The sequence below is a fragment of the Mobula hypostoma genome, chromosome 6 (genome assembly GCF_963921235.1).
Source record: "Mobula hypostoma chromosome 6, sMobHyp1.1, whole genome shotgun sequence".
NCBI classification, from domain to species: Eukaryota; Metazoa; Chordata; class Chondrichthyes; order Myliobatiformes; family Myliobatidae; genus Mobula; species Mobula hypostoma.
In genome coordinates, this window is record NC_086102.1 from 95,787,021 (window position 1) to 95,808,406 (window position 21,386).

At 44.2% G+C, this 21,386-nt stretch overlaps 1 protein-coding gene across 1 annotated transcript in view; it reads left to right on the forward strand.

Annotated features, from left to right (window-relative positions):
* Positions 1-2,100: 2,100 nt before the first annotated feature.
* Positions 2,101-21,386, forward strand: part of ppef1 (protein phosphatase, EF-hand calcium binding domain 1) — a 151,671-nt gene continuing 132,385 nt past the window's right edge. The window contains exon 1 of the mRNA XM_063052536.1: positions 2,101-2,149. Coding sequence (XP_062908606.1) covers positions 2,101-2,149 — 49 coding nt within the window. The remainder of the gene's footprint in view (positions 2,150-21,386) is intronic.

Genomic DNA, 21,386 nt, shown 5'->3' on the forward strand with positions numbered 1-21,386 from the left:
CTTTATACCATTGAATGCCATGCCCTAATTATATAATTATATAATGATTACAGCACGGAAACAGGCCATCTCGGCCCTTCTAGTCCATGCTGAACTCTTACTCTCACCTAGTCCCACCGACCTGCACTCAGCCCATAACCCTCCATTCCTTTCCTGTCCATATATCTATCCAATTTAACTTTAAATGACAACATCGAACCTGCCTCAACCACTTCTGCTGGAAGCTCGTTCCACACAGCCACCACTCTTTGAGGAAAGAAGTTCTCCCTCATGCTACCCCTAAACTTTTGCCCTTTAACTCTCAACTCATGTAATCTTGTTTGAATCTCCCCCACTCTCAATGGAAAAAGCCTATCCATGTCAACTCTATCTATCCCCCCTTATAATTTTAAACACCTCTATCAAGTCCCCCCTCAACCTTCTATGCTCCAAAGAATAAAGACCCAACTTGTTCAACCTTTCTCTGTAACTTAGGTGATGAAACCCAGGTAACATTTTAGTAAATCTTCTCTGTAGTCTCTCTATTTTGTTGACATCTTTCCTATAATTCGGTGGCTAGAACTGTACACAATACTCCAAATTTGGCCTTACCAATGCCTTGTACAATTTCAACATTACATCCCAACTCCTATACTCAATGCTGTGATTGATAAAGGCCAGCATACCAAAAGCTTTCTTCACCACCCTATCCACATGAGATTCCACCTTCAGGGAACTATGCAGCATTATTCCTAGATCCCTCTGTTCTACTGCATTCTTCAATGCCCTACCATTTACCATGTATGTCCTATTTTGATTCGTCCTACCAAAATGTAGCACCTCACATTTATCAGCATTAAACTCCATCTGCCATCTTTCAGCCCACTCTTCCAACTGGCCTAAATCTCTCTGCAAGCTTTGAAAACCTACTTCATTATCCACAACTCCACCTATCTTAGTATCATCTGCATACTTACTAATCCAATTTACCACCCCATCACCCCAAGACTTTGATAAAGCTGAATTTAGAGTACTGTGTGCAGGTCTGGTCACCTATCTGCAGGAAAGATATCAAGCTTGAATGAGTGCAGAGATATTTTACAAGATTTTGCCAGGACTTGAGAACCTGAATAATCGGTGAGGATATCCATGGATGGAGTGTCATTTTTGCGAGGTCTCTCTGGAATAAATCTTTGCTGAGATTTGTGAAATATCTCTTTAACTGTCTATCTTTGGTGATCTACCATTTTTCCCTTTAGTCTATTTGCCCAACATCAAAAGATGTTCTCATAAACACAAAGAGTGTCGACATCCACATTTTTCCTGCATTAGTACGTTAAGTAAACTCCAGTGTTTGTAGATTAAATATGAAATTTTCATTTAGGATATTTGAACTCACACATGATTTGTACGGCTAACTGTTTTAGAGTCAATAGCACAGCATCAGCCCATTGGACCATGAAGTTCACAGCACAGAAACAGTCCATTGGTCTATCAAGTTCACAGCACAGCATCAGCCCATTGGTCCATGAAGTTCGCAGCACAGAAACAGCCCATTGGTCTATCAAGTCAACAGCACAGAATCAGCCCATTGTTCTATCAAGTTCACAGCACAGAAATAGCCCATTGGTCAATCAAGTTCACAGCACAGAATCAGCCCATTGGTCTAACAAGTTCACAGCACAGAAACAGCCCATTGGTCTATCAAGTTCACAGCACAGAAACAGCCCATTGGTCTATCAAGCCCATGCTGACATTCTGTATTAGTCTTATTCAAAAAAACAGTTGGTCCATGGCCTTCTATGATTTGGCAATTCAAATGACCATCCAGTTACTTATTAAATGTGAGGTTACCAGCTTCCACCTTCTCATTTTGTTGCATAACAGTTCTGAGCCTCTCGGACTCTGGCCAGTGCCAAGTATTAGTTTTATCAAGAAGACACAAGAGACTGCAGACCATTCCTCCAACCCACTGCTCGACCAGTTGAATTCTTCCAGTTTTATGAAGCGATGCTGAATTGAAATTGAAGCTGTATTGCAGATGTTCCTGCAGATATCAGTGACTTACTCATCCAGTCTCTGCCCTTTTCCCCCCAGCTATCACACTTCTTTACGTTTTTGATGGATTACTATGCTGATCATTGTGCACAGCACAGTACGGCAAGAAATGGTGAGTAAGAAACATTCCACTTCAAGTTTTCTTCACTAGATTGATAGATGTGAAGTATATTACTCATTGTGAATAAATGAAGCATATTACTCATTGCGAATAAATGAAGTTTTGTGGATATTTTGAAATCATTGTTAGAAGTATCTTGCAAAACATCTGGAGAAGCAGACGACTAAAATCAAATCTGAGTTTACTATACTGAGCATGTACACTCAGTTGACAGTTTACTAAGTACTTGCTATACCTAATAAAGTGGTCCCTGAGTGTATGTCTGTGGTTTTCTGCTGCTGTAGCCCATCCATTTCAAGGTTTGACATGTTGTGCATTCAGAGATGCTCTTCTGGATGACTGCCATAACATGTACTTATTTGAGTTACATTTGCCTTCCTGTCAGGTTGAACCAGTCTGGCTATTCTCCTCTGACATCTCTCATTAATACTTTTTTGTCCACAGACCTGCTGTTCACTGGATGTTTTTGTTTTTCACACATTCCCTGTAAACTCTAGAGACTGATGTGCATGAAAATCCTAGGAGATCAGCAGATTTTCAAACCACCCCATCTGGCACCGACAATCATTCCGTGGTCAAGGTCAATTAGATAACATTTCTTTTCCATTCTGATGTTTGGTCTGAATAACAATCGAACCTCTTGATCATGTCTGCCTTGAGTTGCTGCCACATGATTGGCTGTTTAGCTCTTTGCATTAATAAGCAGGTGGTCTCTGCATGTAGATATATGCATAGATGTAAAGAAAAACCTAGCTGCAGCAGTATCATGGGTGCATAGCATCAGGAGCACAGCATCACAAGAAAAAATATACAAGTTAAACATAAATAATACACAACCTTTTTACACCACAAGAACACAGACAGAACAAAATCCAGAGCAGTGCAAAGAGATCATAGTGTTGGTATAGTGAGTTAGTGCTCAGGGTTGTGCAGGTTGGTTCAAGAGCTGAACGGCTGGAGGTAAGTAGCTGTACTTGAAATTGGTGATGTTGGATTGCAGGCTCCTGTACCTTCTGCCTGAAGACAGTTGCAGGAAGGTGGTGTGGTCTGATGGTGAAGATTCTTGTTTATAGATTTTACTAGTTGAAGAACGACTGCTTAGAACTATCTTGGAATTAATGATCCTATATTAATTCCTCCTTAATGTTGTGCACCACTCCGTTATAACGCAGACTCTACTAGTGCTTAAAATAAAGTAAGGTAGTTATGTAAAACTCCAAAGCATTTTGGAGACCTCTTTCTTTATTACTTCACAGAGACGCACCCGCAAACTCTCTGGAATAATCTAAATTGAACAAACCTATTCTCCAGAATCCTGGGAATTTCATTAGCTATTTATGGATAGCATACCCTTCAGTGGAATAAGCCTTTGCTGAGATTTGTGAAATATCTCTTTAAATGTCTGCCAATGTTGATCTACTATTTTACCCTTTGATCGATTTTACCAGTCCACTTTAGCTAACTCTGTCCTCACAGTTTCGAGTATGATGAAATCAAGACTACTGCCACTGTATATTTACTCTGTGAGGTCACTGATTCTTTACAGAGCCCTACCACTAAACAAGAGGAAAGGGAACCAGTGAGGGATTAGGGTTAATTCACCAGAGGCCAAGATGGGGCTTGCTTTCCTAGCAAATCCTTCAAGATCATCATCCCACCAGGAGCTGGATGTCTGCATGCGTCTGAATAAATGAGCAGGACAAGCCAATCAGTGTTGTGAGCTGATCTACCATCCAATTAACTCAAAGCTACTCTGAAAGTCAACTTCTGCCTCACTGTCCTAACTTTGAATATTACTGCCTACAAAAATGCATCAACCCCAGTTTTGAAATTTTCTGTTTTCCTAAATGTATTTTTGCATTGGGAGGTCAGGGTGTGTGATGGTGGAGTTGGTGGGAGAGGGATCCAGTTTTCTAGTGTTCCTTCTGTATCATGAATTTGAATCAGATTTTTGAAAATGTAACCAGGCAAGTTGATGAGGGCAGGGCAGTAAATGTAGTCCATATGAACTGAAACATAGAAACATAGAAACATAGAAACATAGAAAATAGGTGCAGGAGTAGGCCATTCGGCCCTTCGAGCCTGCACCACCATTTATTATGATCATGGCTGATCATCCAACTCAGAACCCCACCCCAGCCTTCCCTCCATACCCCCTGACCCCCGTAGCCACAAGGGCCATATCTAACTCCCTCTTAAATATAGCCAATGAACTGGCCTCAACTGTTTCCTGTGGCAGAGAATTCCACAGGTTCACCACTCTCTGTGTGAAGAAGTTTTTCCTAATCTCAGTCCTAAAAGGCTTCCCCTCTTCCTCAAACTGTGGCCCCTCGTTCTGAACTTCCCCAACATCGGGAACAATCTTCCTGCATCTAGCCTGTCCAATCCCTTTAGGATCTTATACGTTTCAATCAGATCCCCCCTCAATCTTCTAAATTCCAACGAGTACAAGCCCAGTTCATCCAGTCTTTCTTCATATGAAAGTCCTGCCATCCCAGGAATCAATCTGGTGAACCTTCTTTGTACTCCCTCTATGGTAGGGATGTCTTTCCTCAGATTAGGGGACCAAAACTGCACACAATACTCCAGGTGTGGTCTCACCAAGGCCTTGTACAACTGCAGTAGTACCTCCCTGCTCCTGTACTCGAATCCTCTCGTTATAAATGCCAGCATACCATTCGCCTTTTTCACCGCCTGCTGTACCTGCATGCCCACTTTCAATGACTGGTGTATAATGACACCCAGGTCTCGTTGCATCTCCCCTTTTCCTAATCGGCCACCATTCAGATAATAATCTGTTTTCCTATTTTTGCCACCAAAGTGGATAACTTCACATTTATCCACATTAAATTGCATCTGCCATGAGTTTGCCCACTCACCCAACCTATCCAAGTCACCCTGCATCCTCTTAGCATCCTCCTCACAGCTAACACTGCCACCCAGCTTCGTGTCATCCGCAAACTTGGAGATGCTGCATTTAATTCCCTCATCCAAGTCATTAATATATATTGTAAACAACTGGGGTCCCAGCACTGAGCCTTGCGGTACCCCACTAGTCACTGCCTGCCATTCTGAAAAGGTCCCGCTTATTCCCACTCTTTGCTTCCTGTATGCCAACCAATTCTCCACCCACACCAATACCTTACCCCCAATACCGTGTGCTTTAAGTTTACACACTAATCTCCTGTGTGGGACCTTGTCAAAAGCCTTTTGAAAATCCAAATATACCACATCCACTGGTTCTCCCCTATCCACTCTACTAGTTACATCCTCAAAAAATTCTATGAGATTTGACAATAGGCTACTCTGGAAGGTTAGATCACATGAGAATCACGGACAGCTAGCTGAAAGTACACATAACAGGCTTGACAATAGGATGATTGTGGAAGGTTGTTTGCCAGATTGGAGGCCTGTCACTGGCAATCTGCCGCAGGGTTGGTGCTGGGCCTTTTCTTAGACCATAAGACCATAAGACGTAGAAGCAGAATTAGGCCATTTGGCCCATCGAGTCTGCTCTGTCATTCAACTATGGCTGATCCTTCTTCCCATAACCTTTGATGCCATGTCCAATCAAGAACCTATCAATCTCTGCCTTAAATACACCCAACAACCTGGCCTCCACAGCTGCATATGGCAAAAAATTCCACACAATTTCACTACCCTCTGGCTTAAGAAAGTTCTCCACATCTCTGTTTTGAATGGATGCCACTCTATCCTGAGGCTGTGCCCTCTTGTCCTAGACCCTCCCACCATGGGAAACATCCTTTCCACATCTACTCTGTCTAGGCCTTTCAACGTTCGAAAGGTTTCAATGAGAACCCCCAAATCCTTCTAAATTCCAGTGAGTACAGACCTAGAGCCATCAAACGTTCTTCGTATGATAACGCTTTCATTTCTGGAATCATCCTTGCGAACCTCTGGACCCTCTCCAATGCCAGCACATCTCTTCTAAGATGAGGAACCCAAATTATTCACAATACTAAAGGTGAGGCCTCACCAGTGCCTTATAAAATCTCAGCATCACATCCCTGCTCTTGTATCCTAGTCCTCTTGAAATGAATGCTAACATTGCATTTGCCTTCCTCATCACCGACTCAACCTGCAAGTTAACCTTTTGGGTGTTCTGCACAAGGGCTCCCAAGTTCCTTTACATCTCAGATTTTTAGAGTTTCTTCCTGCTTAGAAAATAGTCTGCATATTTATTTCTACTACTAAGTGCATGAGCATGCATTTTCCAACATCATATTTAATCTGCCACTCTCTTGCCCATTCTCCTAATCTGTCTAAGTCCTACATCCTACCTGTTTCCTCATCACTACCTGCCCCTCCACCAATCTTCGTATCAGCTGCAAACTTTGAAACAAAGCCATCTATTTCATCATCTAAATCATTTACATACAACATAAAAAGAAGTGGTCCCAACACCGATCCCAGCGGAACACCACTAGTCACTGGCAGCCAACCAGAAAAGGATCTTTTTATTCCCACTCACTCCCTCCTACCAATCAGCCTTCGAGCCAGCACTGCCATTCACTATGATCATGGCTGATCATCCACAATCAGTATCCAGTTCCTGCCTTATCCCCATAACCTTTGATTCCGCTATCCTTAAGAGCTCTATCCATCTCTTTCTTGAAAACATCCAGAGAATTGGCCACCATTGCCTTCTGGGGCAGAGCATTCCATATATCCTCCACTCTCTGGGTGAAAAAGTTTTTCCTCAAATCTGTTCTAAATGGCCTACCCCTTATTCTTAAACTGTGGCCTCTGGTTCTGGACTCACCCATCAGCGGGAACATGCTTCCTGCCGCCAGCATGTCCAATCCTTTAATAATCTTATATGTTTCAATAAGATCCCCTCTCTACCTTTAAATTCCAGTGTATACAAGCCCAGTCACTCCAATCTTTCAACATATGACAGTCCCTCCATCCTGGGAATTAACCTTGTGAACCTACGCTGTACTCCCTCAATAGCAAGAATGTCCTTCCTCAAATTTGGAGACCAAAACTGCACACAGTACTCCAGGTGTGGTCTCACCAGGACCCTGTACAGCTGCAGAAGGACCTCTTTGCTCTTATACTCAATTCCCCTTGTTATGAAGGCCAGCATGCCATTAGCTTTCTTCACTGCCTGCTGTACTTGCATGCTTGCTTTCAGTGACTGACGTACAAGAACACCTAGATCTTGCTGTGCTTCCCCTTTTCCTAACTTGACTCCATTTAGATAATAATCTGCCTTCCCATTCTTACCACCAAAGTGGATAACCTCACATTTATCCACATAAAACTGCATCTGCCATGCATCTGCCCACTCACCCAGCCTGTCCAAGTTACCCTGCATTCTCATAACATCCTCCTCACATTTCACACTGCCACCCAGCTTTGTGTCATCTGCAAATTTGCTACTGTTACTTTTAATCCCTTCATCTAAATCATTAATGTATATTGTAAACAGCTGCGGTCCCAGCACTGAACCCTGTGGTACCCCATTGGTCACCGCCTGCCATTCCAAAAGGGACCCATTAATCGCTACTCTTTGTTTTCTGTCAGCCAGCCAATTTTCAACCCATGTCAGTTCTCTGTCCCCAATACCATGTGCCCTAATTTTGCCCACTAATTTCCTATGTGGGACCTTATCAAAGGCCTTCTGAAAGTCCAGGTAAACTACATCCACTGGCTCTCCCTTGTCCATTTTCATAGTTACATTCTCAAAAAATTCCAGAAGATTAGTCAAGCACGATTTCCTCTTCGTAAATCCATGTTGACTCAGACCGATCCTGTTACTGTTATCCAGATGTGTCATAATTTCATCTTTTATAATTGACTCCAGCATCTTTCCCACCACTGACGTCAGGCTAACGGGTCTATAGTTCCCTGTTTTCTCTCTTCCTCCCTTCTTGAAAAGTGGGACAACATTAGCCACCCTCTAATCCACAGGAACTGATCATGAATCTATAGAACCTTGGAAAATGATTACCAATGCATCCACAATTTCTAAAGCCACCTCCTTAAGTACCCTGGGATGCAGACCATCAGGTCCTGGGGACTTATCAGCCTTCAGACCCAACAGTCTATCCAACACCATTTCTTGCCGAATATAAATTTCCTTCAGTTCATCCATTACCCTAGGTACTTTGGCCACTATTATATCTGGGAGATTGTTTGTGTCTTCCCTAGTGAAGACAGATCCAAAGTACCTGTTCAACTCGTCTGCCATTTCCTTGTTCCGCATAATAAATTCACCCGTTTCTGTCTTCAAGGGCCCAATTTTGGACTTAACTATTTTATTCCTTTTCACATACCTAAAGAAGATTTTACTATCCTCCTTTATATTCTTGGCTAGTTTACCTTCGTACCTCATTTTTTCTCCACGTATTACCTTTTTAGTTATCTTCTGTGCTCCTTAAAAGTTTTTCAGTCCTCCGGCTTCCCACTGATCTTTGCTATGTTATACTTCTTCTCGTTTATCCTTATACTGTCCTTTACTTCCCTTGTCAGCCACGGCTTCCCCTTACTCCCCTTCGGATCTTCCTTCTTCTTTGGAATGAACTGATCCTGCACCTTCCGCATTATTCCCAGGAACACTTGCCATTGCTGTTCCACTGTCATCCCTGCTAGGGTATTTTTCCATTGAACTTTGGCCAGCTCCTCCCTCATAGCTCCATAGTTCCCTTTGTTCAACTGTGATACTGACACTTCTGATTTTCCCTTCTCCCTCTCAATTTGTAGGTTAAAACTTATCATATTTTGGTCACTACCTCCTAATGGCTTCTTTACCTCGAGGTCCCTCATCAAATCCAGTTCATTGCACAACACTAAATCCAGAATTGCCTTCTCCCTGGTAGGTTCCAGTACAAGCTGTTCTAAGAATCCATCTCGGAGGGACTCCACAAACTCCCTTTCTTGGGGTCCAGTACCAACCTGATTCCTCCAGTCTACCTGCATGTTGAAGTCCCCCGTACAACTGTAGCATTACCTTTGCTACATGCCAATTTTAACTCCTGATTCAGCTTACACCCTACATCCAGACTACTGTTTGGGGGCCTACAGATGACTCCCATTAGGGTCTTTCTACCCTTAGAATTTCTCAGTTCTATCCATACTGACTCTACGTCTCCTGATTCTATGTCCCCCATCGCAAGGGACTGAATATCATTCCTCACCAACAGAGCCACCCCTCCCCCTCTGCCCATCAGTCTGTCCTTTCGATAGGACGTATACCCTTGAATATTCATTTCCCAGCCCTGGTCCACTTGAAGCCGTGTCTCTGTTATTCCCACAACATCATACTTACCAATTTCCAGCTGTGCCTCAAGCTCATCCACTTTATTTCTTATACTCCGTGCATTCATATACAATACTTTTAATTCATTACTCCCCTCACCTTTCAAGTTGAACTCAATGATATTGTGATCACTGGATCCTATGAGTTCTTTTACCTTAAGCTCTCTAATTGCCACCAGTTCATTACATAACACCCAATCCAGTAGTACGTTATCCCCCTATTAGGCTCAATGACAAACTACTCCAAAAAGCTATCTCTTGGGCATTCAACAAACTCACTCTCTTGAGATCTTTTTACAATTTGATTTTCCCAATCGACTTGCAGGTTAAAATCTCTCATGACTATCATAACATTGCCCTTCATCTTGTTGCAATTTGTGGTCCACATCCCAGCTTCTGTTGGGAGGCCTGTATGTAACTGCCATCAGGGTCCTTTTACCCTTGGAGTTTCTTAACTCAACCCACAAGGATTCAACATCTTCCGATCCTATGTCACATCTTACTACTGATTTGATGCCATTCTTTACCAGCAGAGCCACGCCTATGTCTACCTTCCTATCCCTCCAATACAATGAGTAACCTTGGACATTCTTGTTTGCCATTTCATGGTTAGTAAGTCTGTAGAGGACACTGAAATAGGTGGTATCATAGACAGTGAAGAGATTATCAAGACTTGCTATGGGATCTTGATCGGCTGAGTCTATGGGCCAAAGAATGGCAAATGGAGTTTGATATGAGGTGTTGTACTTTGAGAAATCAGACCAGAGTAGGACTTTCACAGTAAATGGTAGAGCTCTGTGAGTGTCAGGAACTGAAGGACCATGGTGTACAAGGACATACTTCACTGTAAGTGGCATAACAGGAAAACAAGTTAGTGAAGGAAGCAGTTGATAGGATAAATACATGGTCAAAGGGATTGCGTAGGATGGAGGACTTCAGATTTCTAAATCAACAGTTATAATAACCATATAACCATTACAGCATGGAAACAGGCCATCTCAGCCCTTCTAGTCCGTGCAGAACTCTTAGTCCCACTGACCTGCACTCAGCCCAAAACCCTCCATTCCTTTCCTGTCCATATAGCTATCCAATTTAATTTTAAACGACAACATCGAACCTGCCTCAACCACTTCTGCTGGAAGCTTGTTCCACACAGCCACCACTCTCTGAGGAAAGAAGTTCTCCCTCATGCTACCCCTAAACTTTTGCCCTTTAACTCTCAACTCATGTAATCTTGTTTGAATCTCCCCCACTCTCAATGGAAAAAGCCTATCCATGTCAACTCTATCTCCCTCCCTCATAATTTTAAATACCTCTATCAAGTCCCCCCTCAACCTTCTACGTTCCAAAGAATAAAGACCCAACTTGTTCAACCTTTCTCTGTAACTTAGGAGATGAAACCCAGGTAACATTCTAGTAAATCTTCTCTGTAGTCTCTCTATTTTGTTGACATCTTTCCTATAATTCGGTGACCAGAACTGCACACAATACTCCAAATTTGGCCTTACCAATGCCTTGTACAATTTCAACATTACATCCCAACTCCTATACTCAATGCTGTGATTGATAAAGACCAGCATACCAAAAGTTTTCTTCACCACCCTATCCACATGAGATTCCACCTTCAGGGAACTATGCAGCATTATTCCTAGATTCCTCTGTTCTACTGCATTCTTCAATGCCCTACCATTTACCATGTATGTCCTATTTTGATTCGTCCTACCAAAATGTAGCACCTCACATTTATCAGCATTAAACTCCATCTGCCATCTTTCAGCCCACTCTTCTAAATGGTCTAAATCTCTCTGCAAGCTTTGGAAACCTACTTCATTATCCATAATCCCACCTATTTTAGAATCATCTGTATACTTACTAATCCAATTTACCACCCCATCATCCAGATCATTAATGTATATGACAAACAACATTGGACCCAGTACAGATCCCTGAGGCACACCACTAGTCACCGGCCTCCAATCTGGCAAACAGTTATCCACCACTACTCTCTGGTGTCTCCCATCCAGCCACTGCTGAATCCATTTTACTACTCCAATATTAATGCCTAACAACTGAACCTTCATGACTAACCTTCCGTGTGGAACCTTGTCAAAGGCCTTACTGAAGTCCATGTAGACAACATCCATCGCTTTACCCTCGTCAACTTTCCTAGTAACCTCATCAAAAAATTCAATAAGATTTGTCAAACATGACCTTCCACGCACAAATCCATGTTGACTGTTCCTAATCAGACCCTGTCTATCCAGATAAGTATATATACCATAACTAAGAATACTTTCCATCAATTTACCCATCACTGACGTCAAACTCACAGGCCAATCATTGCTAGGTTTACTCTTAGAACCCTTTTTAAACAATGGAACAACATGAGCAATACGCCAATCCTCTGGCATCATCGCCATCTCTGCTGACATTTGAAATATTTCTGTCAGAGCCCCTACTATTTGTACACTAACTTCCCTCAAGGTCCTAGGGAATATCCTGTCAGGACTGGGAAACTTATCCACTTTTATATTCCTTAAAAGCACCAGTACTTCCTCTTCTTTAATCATCATAGCATCCATAACTTCTGTACCTGTTTCCCTTACCTTACACAATTCAATATCCTTCTCCTTCGTGAATACCGTAGAAAAGAAATGGTTCAAAATCTCCCCCATCTCTTTTGGCTCCACACATAGCTGTCCACTCTGATTCTTGAAGGGACCAATTTTATCCCTCACTATCCTTTTGCTATTAATATAACTGTAGAAACCCTTTGGATTTATTTTCACCTTACTTGCCAAAGCAACCTTGTATCTTCTTTTAGCTTTTCTAATTTCTTTCTTAAGATTCTTTTTACATTCATTATATTCCTCGAGCACCTCATTTACTCCATGCTGCCTATATTTATTGTAGATATCTCTCTTTTTTCAAACCAAGTTTCCAATATCCCTTGATAACAATGGCTCTCTCAAACTTTTAACCTTTCCTTTCAACCTAACAGGAACATAAAGATTCTGTACCCTCAAAATTTCACCTTTAAATGATCTCCATTTCTCTATTATATTCTTCACATAAAACAAATTGTCCCAATCCACTCCTTCTAAATCCTTTCGTATCTCCTCAATGTTAGCCTTTCTCCAATCAAAAATCTCTATCCTGGGTCCAGACCTATCCTTCTCCATAATTATATTGAAACTAATAGCATTGTGATCACTGGACCCGAAGTGCTCCCTGACACATCCTTCTGTCACCTGACCTATCTCATTCCCTAACAGGAGATCCAACACTGCCTCTTCTCTAGTTGGTACCTCTATGTACTGCTGCAAAAAACTATCCTGCACACATTTTACAAACTCCAAACCATCCAGCCCTTTTACAGAATGGGCTTCGTAGTCCACTTGTGGAAAATTAGAATCTCCCACAATCATAACCTTGTGCTGACTGCAAATATCTGCTATCTCCTTACAAATTTGCTTCTCCAAATTTCGCTCCCCATTTGGTGGTCTATAATACACCCCCATAAGTGTTACTACACCTTTCCCATTCCTCTATTTCACCCAAGTAGCCTCCCTGGATGAGCCCTCTAATCTATCCTGCCAGAGCACCACTGTAATATTTTCTCTGACAAGCAATGCAACACCTCCCCCTCTTGTCCCCCCGGTTCTATCACACCTGAAGCAATTAAATCCAGGAATATTTAGTTGCCAATCACACCCCTTCTGTAACCATGTTTCACTAATAGCTACAACATCATACTTCCAGGTATCAATCCATGCTTTAAGCTCATCCACCTTTCTTATAATGCTCCTAGCATTAAAATAAATGCACTTAAGAAATTTTCCACCTCTTATTCTCTGCTTATCACTAACGGTGCAAACAATTTTGCTATTTTCTTTTTCTTCCTTCTCCCCTTCATCTGTTCCTACACTCTGGATCTCCCCCCCCCCCTGTATCTAGTTTAAATCCACTGGAGCCTCTCTAGCAAACCTACCTGCAAGAATATTTGTCCCCCTCCAGTTCAGATGTAAACCGTCCCACCGGAACAGGTCCCACCTTCCCTGGAAAACTGCCCAATTATCTATAAATCTGAAGCCCTCCCTCCTGCACCATGTCTTCAGCCACGTGTTGATCAGCGCTATGTTACTATTTCTAAACCCGTCTGCACGTGGCACTGGTAGCAATCCTGAGATTGCTATCCTGGAGGTCCTGTCCTTTAACTTGGCGCCTAACTCCCTGAACTCATGTTTCAGGACCTACTCACTCTTCCTACCCATGTCATTGGTCCCCACATGGACCAGTGATGGCAACCATGGCTGTATTTCTCCTAGCTCTCTTCTGCTGTCTTCTGATTGTTCTTCCCATTTCCAGAATACGATCCCCGTCCCTACACAGCTGTCGCCAAGTGGCACGGTCAGCAGGAACATCCTCCAGGTCCTTGGGTCTGATCTTGCACTTCCTTAAAGCACTCTTCATCTGATCCTTATAGCGTTTCTTCGGCTTTCCAGCTGAGCATCGACCATGATGTAGCTGGCCGTCTTAACACTCTGCGGGGTAGCCGACATGGGGGCATCCTTATCACGTGCCCCAGCCACTGTAGCTGATGCTGGGTGATCATGGCCTCAATACTTCTACAGTTGGTCTTTACAAGTATTTCAATGTGAGGCACCCGCTCATGCCAGGTAATTCCCAGGATGCGCTGGAGGCAGCTTTTGTGGAAGCGCTCCAAGGACTTGATGTGATGGCTGTAGGTTACCCAAGCTTCACAGCTATAAAGGAGGGTGGTGACACAGACTGCTTGGTATACGGCAACTTTTGTGGAGGGACGAAGGCTCCTATTCTGAAAAACTCTACGCTGAAGTCTCCCAAAGGCAGCTGATGCCTGTTTAATGCGGCTCTGGATGTCGTTATCAATGCCACTATCCTCAGAGAGAATGCTCCCCAGATATTTGAAAGGTGGCACTACTGACAGCTTTTCATCACCAACAGTGAAGGCAGGTAGAGTGGGTGGGACACTGGTACTCCACTGGCAAACCACTTCTGTCTTGGTGGTATTGACAGTCAGCGCCTTCTTGCCACAGCAGTCTGAAGATCCTCTGGAGTATGGGCCACAAGAGCCCAGTAATCTGTATACTGCAGCTCTAGGACTCACTCTCTATGGAGTTTGGTGGTTGTGTGAAGCCTCCTGATGTCAGAGGTTGCCATCTAATCTGACATTCACTGCCACACCGCTGCCGTCTTCAATATCGTTGTGGAGATGCTTAGTAACACACAAGAGGAAGATGTTAAAAGAGCACTGGTGCTAGCTCACACCCCTGCCTCACCCCTGTGTGTACAAAGAAAGGCTCGGACTCTTGTCCTGCAATGGTTACCCAAGCAGTCATCTCATTGTGGAACTGGTGGAGGATGTTAACAAATTTATTGGGACAGCCAAAGCTGAGGAGGACATGCCATAGGAGCTCTCTTTGCACAGTAACAAGTGCTTTGGAGAGGTCAACAAAGGCCATAAGCAGGTCCTGATGTTGCGCCCGGCACTCGTGTAATCCATCACTCACTGCAGCCTCCTGTAATCCATCACTCTCTGCAGTCTCCTGTAATCCATCATTCTCTCCATCCTCCTATAATCCATCACTCTCTGCAGCCTGCTGTAATCCATCACTCTCTGCTTTCTCCTGTAATGCATCACTTTCTGCAGTCTCCTGTAATCCTTCACTCTCTGCAGTCTCCTGTAATCCATTACTCTCTTCAATATCCCGTAATCCATCACTCTCTGCAGCCTCCTGTAATCCATCACTCTCTGCTTTCTCCTGTAATGTATCACTTTCTCCAGTCTCCTGTAGTCCATCACTCTCTGCAGTCTCCTGTAATCCATTACTCTCTTCAATATCCCGTAATCCATCACTCTCTGCAGCCTCCTGTAATCCATCACTCTCTGCTTTCTCCTGTAATGTATCACTTTCTCCAGTCTCCTGTAGTCCATCACTCTCTGCAGTCTCCTGTAATCCATTACTCTCTGTTGTTACGTACCCCGTAACTGGGTTGCCAAACCAGCAGAAATGGACCACTTAGTTGGAGTCTGGTTTAACAGAAACTAATAAAGTTTTATTAAAGAAATAAATAACACAGTACTCTAATCGTAAGGATATAAATGCAACAGGTTAGCAATGAATAAACACACATGTACACAGAACTAGGGTAATAGGATCAATCAAGCTCTATCGCAATGTAGGGGTAAAATGATCAGTCTCAAGTGACACTGAGTTCAGTTCAACTTAGTACAGTTCGCAGTAATCGCTGTTGTGCTGATGGAGAGAGAGAGAGAGAGATATGCAAATCTGATTCAGCAGACCTTTGATGTTCTTCGCAGTTGGCTTTTGGGCGGAACCTTTTTTATGTCTTCTGTGGTCGCCGACTGTGACCACTCCGTTCCGGATATGACCGTTCTTCCGTGTTGAACCCGGCACCCAGGCAAGGGCGGACACACACACCAGGTTCCCACCAATTGTACCTTTTCACCCTGTGTGTCTATGGTCGGTTTCCGCGACCAGACCTCCAAGCTCACACCAACTTGTGGGGGCACACCGCTCTTCCAGGTTCTCATTATCTCGTGATCTCGACGTGTGTCGTACCTTAGCGAACCTGTTCTTTTTATCCCCCTGCTGGGGTATCGCCTGTCCATCAAACTTCAAACAGTTCAGGTTCAAAGCCACTGGTCTGTCAATACTCAGAATTGTGTCTCTTTTCGTTATCTCTCTCCTCTCTCATTAACATTTTGAACGTTTCTCCATTTGTCTCTCTTATCTCTCTCATCAGAATCAATCTTCTGATAACTTGGTTTGTCGTCACACCCCTATCCTTCAAAGGATTTTTACCGGGGTAAAAATTATGGGCATGAATACATTATTAGATACACACTAATTAACAGGGTCATCAGCTATTCGGCTAATACAGAGAACTTTAAGTTTTCAACAGCTTGACAGACAGTCAGCAATCACATTTTCCGTTCCTTTTATATGTTTTATTTTGATATCAAATTCCTGTAAGACCAGGCTCCAACTTAGCAATCTTTTGTTTTTATCCCTCATAGTGGCCAAAAACACTAATGGGTTGTGATCAGTGTAAATTACCAGTGGTTTCCGTGCCGGACAAATATAAACCTCAAAATGTTGTAATGCCAGTATGATTGCCAGTAATTCCTTCTCCACAGTGGAATAATTTCTCTGATGGATATTAATTTTCTTAGAAAAGTAAGCTTCTGGGTGATCAAACCCCTCTTTGCCTGTCTGCAACAGCACCGACCCTGCCGCTTCGTCGCTAGCATCTGTTGCTAGAGAGAAGGGTTTTGAAAAGTCAGGCGCATTCAGCACAGGATGGTGACACAGAATTGCCTTCAGACTCTCGAAGGCTAGTTGACAAAGGTCATTCCACACAAACTTCGCATTCTTTGGCAAGAGCTTATTAAGAGGGAGGATAATATCCGCAAAGGTTTTGCAAAACTTCCTATAGTATCCCACCATCCCCAAGAACCTTCTCAGGGCTCTCTTGTCTGTCGGAGTGGGGACTTCCGAGATAGCCCGCAGCTTAGCCTGCATCGGTGCCAGCTGCCCCTGTCCTACCACAAATCCCAGATAAGTGACTTCTGCATGGCCGAACTTACTTTTTGCGAGGTTCACTGTCAGGTTGGCTTCAGACAGCCGTTTAAACAGTTCCTCTACTGCCACAATGTGCTCCTCCCATGTGTAACTCCAGACCACGCTGCATTCTCCTGTAATCCATCACTCTCTCCAGTCTCCTGTAGTCCATCACTCTCTGCAGTCTCCGGTAGACCATCACTCTCTGCAGCCACCTGTAATCCATCACTCTCTGCAGCTTCCTGTAGTCATTCACTCTCTGTTATCTCCTGTGGTGCATCACTCTCTGCAGCCTCCTGTAATCCATCACTCTCTGCAGCCTCCTGTAATCCATCACTCTCTGCAGTTTCCTGTAATCCATCACTCTCTGCTTTCTCCTGTAATTCATCACTCTCTGCAGTCTCCTGTAATCTATCACTCTCTGCAGACTCTCATTGTCCATCACTCTCTGTAGTCTCTTGTAGTCCATTACTCTCTGCAGTCGTCTGTAGTCCATCACTCTCTGTAGCCTCCTGTAATCCATCACTCTCTGCAGCTTCCTGTAGTCATTCACTCTCTGTTATCTCCTGTGGTGCATCACTCTCTGCAGCCTCCTGTAATCCATCACTCTCTGCAGCCTCCTGTAATCCATCACTCTCTGCATTTTCCTGTAATCCATCACTCTCTGCTTTCTCCTGTAATGCATCACTTTCTGCAGTCTCCTGTAGTCCATCACTCTCCGCAGTCTCCTGTAATCCTTCACTCTCTGCAGCCTCCTGTCATCCATCACTCTCTGCAGTCTCCTGTAATCCATCACTCTCTGCAGTCTCTCATTGTCCATCACTCTCTGTTGTCTCTTGTAGTCCATTACTCTCTGCAGCCTCCTGTAATCCATCACTCTCTGCAGTCTCCTGTAATCCATCACTCTCTGCTTTCTCCTGTAATCCATCACTCTCTGCTTTCTCCTGTAGTCCATCACTCTCCGCAGCCTCCTGTAATCCATCACTCTCTGCAGTCTCCTGTAAACCATCTCTCTCTGCAGCCCTCTGTAATCCATCACTCTCTGCTGTCTGCTGTAATCCATCACTCTCCGCAGTCTCCTGTAATCTATCACTCTCTGCAGTCTCCGGTAGACCATCACTCTCCGCAGCCACCTGTAATCCATCACTCGCTGCAGCTTCCTGTAGTCATTCACTCTCTGTTATCTCCTGTAATCCATCACTCTCTGCAGCCTCCTGTAATCCATCACTCTCTGCAGTTTCCTGTAATCCCTCACTCTCTGCAGTCTCTCATTGTACATCACTCTCTGTAGTCTCTTGTAGTCCATTACTCTCTGCAGTCGTCTGTAGTCCATCACTCTCTGTAGCATCCTGTAATCCATCACTCTCTGCTTTCTCCTGTAATGCATCACTCTCTGCTTTCTCCTGTAATCCATCACTTTCTGCAGTCTCCTGTAGTCCATCACTCTCCGCAGCCACCTGTAATCCATCACTCTCTGCAGTTTCCTGTAATCCATCACTCTCTGCTTTCTCCTGTAATGCATCACTCTCTGCTTTCTCCTGTAATCCATCACTTTCTGCAGTCTCCTGTAGTCCATCACTCTCCGCAGCCACCTGTAATCCATCACTCTCTGCAGTTTCCTGTAATCCATTACTCTCTGCTTTCTCCTGTAATTCATCACTCTCTGCAGTCTCCTGTAATCTATCACTCTCTGCAGTCTCTCATTGTCCATCACTCTCTGTAGTCTCTTGTAGTCCATTACTCTCTGCAGTCGTCTGTAGTCCATCACTCTCTGTAGCCTCCTGTAATCCATCACTCTCTGCAGCCTCCTGTAAGCCATCACTCTCAGCAGCCTCCTGTAATCCATCACTCTCTGCATTCTCCTGTAATCCATCACTCTCTGCAGCCTCCTGTAATCCATCACTCTCTGCTTTCTCCTGTAATCCATCACTCTCTGCTTTCTCCTGTAATGCATCACTCTCTGCAGTCTCCTGTAGTCCATCACTCTCCGCAGTCTCCTGTAATCTATCACTCTCTGCAGTCTCTCATTGTCCATCACTCTCTGTTGTCTCTTGTAGTCCATTACTCTCTGCAGTCTCCTGTAATCCATCACTCTCTGCAGCCTCCTGTAATCCATCACTTTCTGCAGCCTCCTGTAATCCATCACTCTCTGCTTTCTCCTGTAGTCCATCACTCTCCGCAGCCTCCTGTAATCCATCACTCTCTGCAGCCTCCTGTAATCCATCACTCTCTGCTGTCTGCTGTAATCCATCACTTTCTGCAGTCTCACGTAGTCTATCACTCTCTGTGGTCTCCTGTACTCCATCACTCTCTGCATTCTCCTGTAATCTATCAGTCTCTGCAGTCTCCTGTAATCCATCACACTCTGCAGTCTGACGTAATCCATCACTCTCTGCTTTCTCCTGTAGTCCATCACTCTCCGCAGCCTCCTGTAATCCATCACTCTCTGCAGTCTCCTGTAATCCATCACTCTCTGCAGCCTCCTGTAATCCATCACTCTCCGCAGTCTCTCATTGTACATCACTCTCTGTAGTCTCTTGTAGTCCATTACTCTCTGCAGCCTCCTGTAATCCATCACTCTCTGCAGTCTCCTGTAATCCATCACTCTCTGCTTTCTCCTGTAATCCATCACTCTCTGCTTTCTCCTGTAGTCCATCACTCTCCGCAGCCTCCTGTAATCCATCACTCTCTGCAGTCTCCTGTAAACCATCTCTCTCTGCAGCCCTCTGTAATCCATCACTCTCTGCTGTCTGCTGTAATCCATCACTCTCCGCAGTCTCCTGTAATCTATCACTCTCTGCAGTCTCCGGTAGACCATCACTCTCCGCAGCCACCTGTAATCCATCACTCGCTGCAGCTTCCTGTAGTCATTCACTCTCTGTTATCTCCTGTAATCCATCACTCTCTGCAGCCTCCTGTAATCCATCACTCTCTGCAGTTTCCTGTAATCCCTCACTCTCTGCAGTCTCTCATTGTACATCACTCTCTGTAGTCTCTTGTAGTCCATTACTCTCTGCAGTCGTCTGTAGTCCATCACTCTCTGTAGCATCCTGTAATCCATCACTCTCTGCTTTCTCCTGTAATGCATCACTCTCTGCTTTCTCCTGTAATCCATCACTTTCTGCAGTCTCCTGTAGTCCATCACTCTCCGCAGCCACCTGTAATCCATCACTCTCTGCAGTTTCCTGTAATCCATCACTCTCTGCTTTCTCCTGTAATGCATCACTCTCTGCTTTCTCCTGTAATCCATCACTTTCTGCAGTCTCCTGTAGTCCATCACTCTCCGCAGCCACCTGTAATCCATCACTCTCTGCAGTTTCCTGTAATCCATTACTCTCTGCTTTCTCCTGTAATTCATCACTCTCTGCAGTCTCCTGTAATCTATCACTCTCTGCAGTCTCTCATTGTCCATCACTCTCTGTAGTCTCTTGTAGTCCATTACTCTCTGCAGTCGTCTGTAGTCCATCACTCTCTGTAGCCTCCTGTAATCCATCACTCTCTGCAGCCTCCTGTAAGCCATCACTCTCAGCAGCCTCCTGTAATCCATCACCCTCTGCATTCTCCTGTAATCCATCACTCTCTGCAGTCTCCTGTAAGCCATCACTCTCAGCAACCTCCTGTAATCCATCACTCTCTGCATTCTCCTATAATCCATCATTCTCTCCATCCTCCTATAATCCATCACTCTCTGCAGCCTCCTGTAATCCATCACTCTCTGCTTTCTCCTGTAATCCATCACTCTCTGCTTTCTCCTGTAATGCATCACTCTCTGCAGTCTCCTGTAGTCCATCACTCTCCGCAGTCTCCTGTAATCTATCACTCTCTGCAGTCTCTCATTGTCCATCACTCTCTGTTGTCTCTTGTAGTCCATTACTCTCTGCAGTCTCCTGTAATCCATCACTCTCTGCAGCCTCCTGTAATCCATCACTCTCTGCTGTCTGCTGTAATCCATCACTTTCTGCAGTCTCACGTAGTCTATCACTCTCTGTGGTCTCCTGTACTCCATCACTCTCTGCATTCTCCTGTAATCTATCAGTCTCTGCAGTCTCCTGTAATCCATCACACTCTGCAGTCTGACGTAATCCATCACTCTCTGCTTTCTCCTGTAGTCCATCACTCTCCTCAGCCTCCTGTAATCCATCACTCTCTGCAGTCTCCTGTAATCCATCACTCTCTGCAGCCTCCTGTAATCCATCACTCTCCGCAGTCTCCTGTAATCTATCACTCTCTGCAGTCTCTCATTGTCCATCACTCTCTGTAGTCTCTTGTAGTCCATTAGTCTCTGCAGTCTTCTGTAGGCCATCACTCTCTGCAGT